The 2005-nt window shown below is 33.4% G+C and overlaps 1 protein-coding gene across 1 annotated transcript; it reads right to left on the bottom strand.

Annotated features, from left to right (window-relative positions):
- Positions 1-1045: 1045 nt before the first annotated feature.
- LOC111681345 (cuticle protein 10.6-like) lies at positions 1046-1727 on the bottom strand. Its single transcript, XM_023443093.2, has 2 exons — positions 1627-1727; positions 1046-1555 (listed from the first exon to the last, which is right to left on the bottom strand). The coding sequence occupies exons 1-2, from the start codon at positions 1636-1638 to the stop codon at positions 1079-1081; spliced, it is 489 nt and encodes a 162-aa protein (XP_023298861.2). The 5' UTR covers positions 1639-1727; the 3' UTR covers positions 1046-1078.
- Positions 1728-2005: the final 278 nt, after the last annotated feature.

Raw genomic sequence — 2005 nt, 5'->3', positions numbered from 1 at the left:
TCACTGGTTTTTTAAATGCCGTATTTAAATCATCCCAAAATAAGTGGATTTGGTAGGTTCGCGTACTAGCTAAAACCTATATTTATGCAGTTGAAAATAGTAAAAAAAAAAAGAGAAAAATTCTGAAAGATCGATTTCGAAAATCCACTTTTTGGGATTGTTAAAGTAAATAAATTTGGGTGCCTTGGTTAGCTAAGTATATGCTATATGTTTGTTAGTGTGCTATTCAGTCTGGGAGTTGTCGGTTCAATTCCTACAAGATACTTTGATCTTAATTTACCCTGCTCGGTAAATTGGGTTGAGTATAATTTGAAATTGTATTGTAATGGCTAAATAAATAAATATGTATATAAAATTAGTGTTAAACTCGTTCCATTAGAAATGAAAAAAAAAAACAATATTTTCTTAGCACTTTTTTCTAGTATTTTTTCTTTATTTTTAGCACTTTCTAGCATTTTTTTGAAAAAAATCTAGCACTTTTTCCCAATTAGGTTTTGGCAACACTGTTGTCAGGCCTAAGGCATCGCCTGTTTTCTTAATTATTGTCTTGACTATAGACACGACTAAAGTCTTGAATTAAGTCTTGATAGTAATTTCGAATATAGGATTGACTTCAGTATAAACTTTAGTCGATGTACTATAGACTCAACTATATAAAAACAAATCCATAGTTTTGACTATTTGCAAAAATATTTACTAAATATAATATAAACTATTTCGACTATAGATTCTACTATATACTCGACAATAGACTAAATCATAGTATCGACTATACACTAATAGACTTGACTATAGACTTCACTACAAACACGACAATAGAATAGAGTATTTAGTCATCTATAGTCTGGTATAAAGAATGGACTATTGACTCAAATTTATATTCGACTACAGTATGGAGTATATACTCGACTGTTGCCTATAATATAGACTTGTATATATACTATGGATTATACAATTTTGTCCTTAGTCAAAGCAATTATTTGGAAAACTCACATTTTTAAAATCAACAATAAATATTTCATTTATTTAACATAAAAATGAATAACAAAATATTAACAAATTTTTCGAGATATCATACTTAAACAACCACTTTAGCGGGAGCAGCAGCAAAAGGTGTAGCAAAACCAGAAGCATAGTGAGCAGCATAAGGAGCAGCATAGTGAGCGGCATAAGGAGCAGCATAATGAGCAGCATAAGGAGAAGCTACAGCGAAAGGAGAAGCAACACCAGCGGGGGCAACATACTTGGCATGAGCAGCGAAAGCAGCTGGGGCAGCAGCATAAGCAGCGGGAGCGGCAAAAGCAGGGGCGGCATAGGCAGCAGGAGCACCAGCTACATAACGGCTAGACACAGGAGAAGTGTAAGCGAAGGGAGTGGTAGTGTAAGAAGACAAAGTGCCATCGTAGTTGTGACGAACATCAATTTGTTGACTGCCACCAGCAGCATACAAAGGAGCATTAGCATAAGCAGCTACAGCGGCGGGAGCAGCAGCTAAAGCTGTGGGACGAACAACACCAGCAGCAGCGTAGGCGAACCAGGCAGCGAAGACAACAACCTATTTGTTTAAGGGAAACATGAAATATATATTTTGCATGTGTGTACATTTTAAAATAATTTTGTACTTACAAATTTGAACATTTTGAAAAGATTTGGCGGTTTGTTTTTTTAGTTTGTTTAGTAAAGTATAGCTAATGAGGTAGTGATGTCTTCGTTACAATTGTTTCAACCTTTTATAGTAATATAGTTTAAATTGTTGTAGTTGTTCGTATTTTGAAGCACTTGCTTAAATTGCATATATATATTGGTTTGTAAGTGGAATACAAATGAAGCAAATGTTTGGAAACTATAAATTATATTGATTTGATAACCAGATGTGTGAAATTTACAAGATGATCTTCATAGATAGATAGATAGATAGATAGATAGATAGATAGATAGATAGATAGATAGATAGATAGATAGATAGATAGATAGATAGATAGATAGATAGATAGATAGAAAGATA

This window comes from Lucilia cuprina, chromosome 5, assembly GCF_022045245.1.
Source record: "Lucilia cuprina isolate Lc7/37 chromosome 5, ASM2204524v1, whole genome shotgun sequence".
Classification (NCBI taxonomy): Eukaryota; Metazoa; Arthropoda; class Insecta; order Diptera; family Calliphoridae; genus Lucilia; species Lucilia cuprina.
The sequence above is the reverse complement of the archived record's forward strand: the minus strand, read 5'-3'. Positions and strand labels throughout refer to the sequence as shown.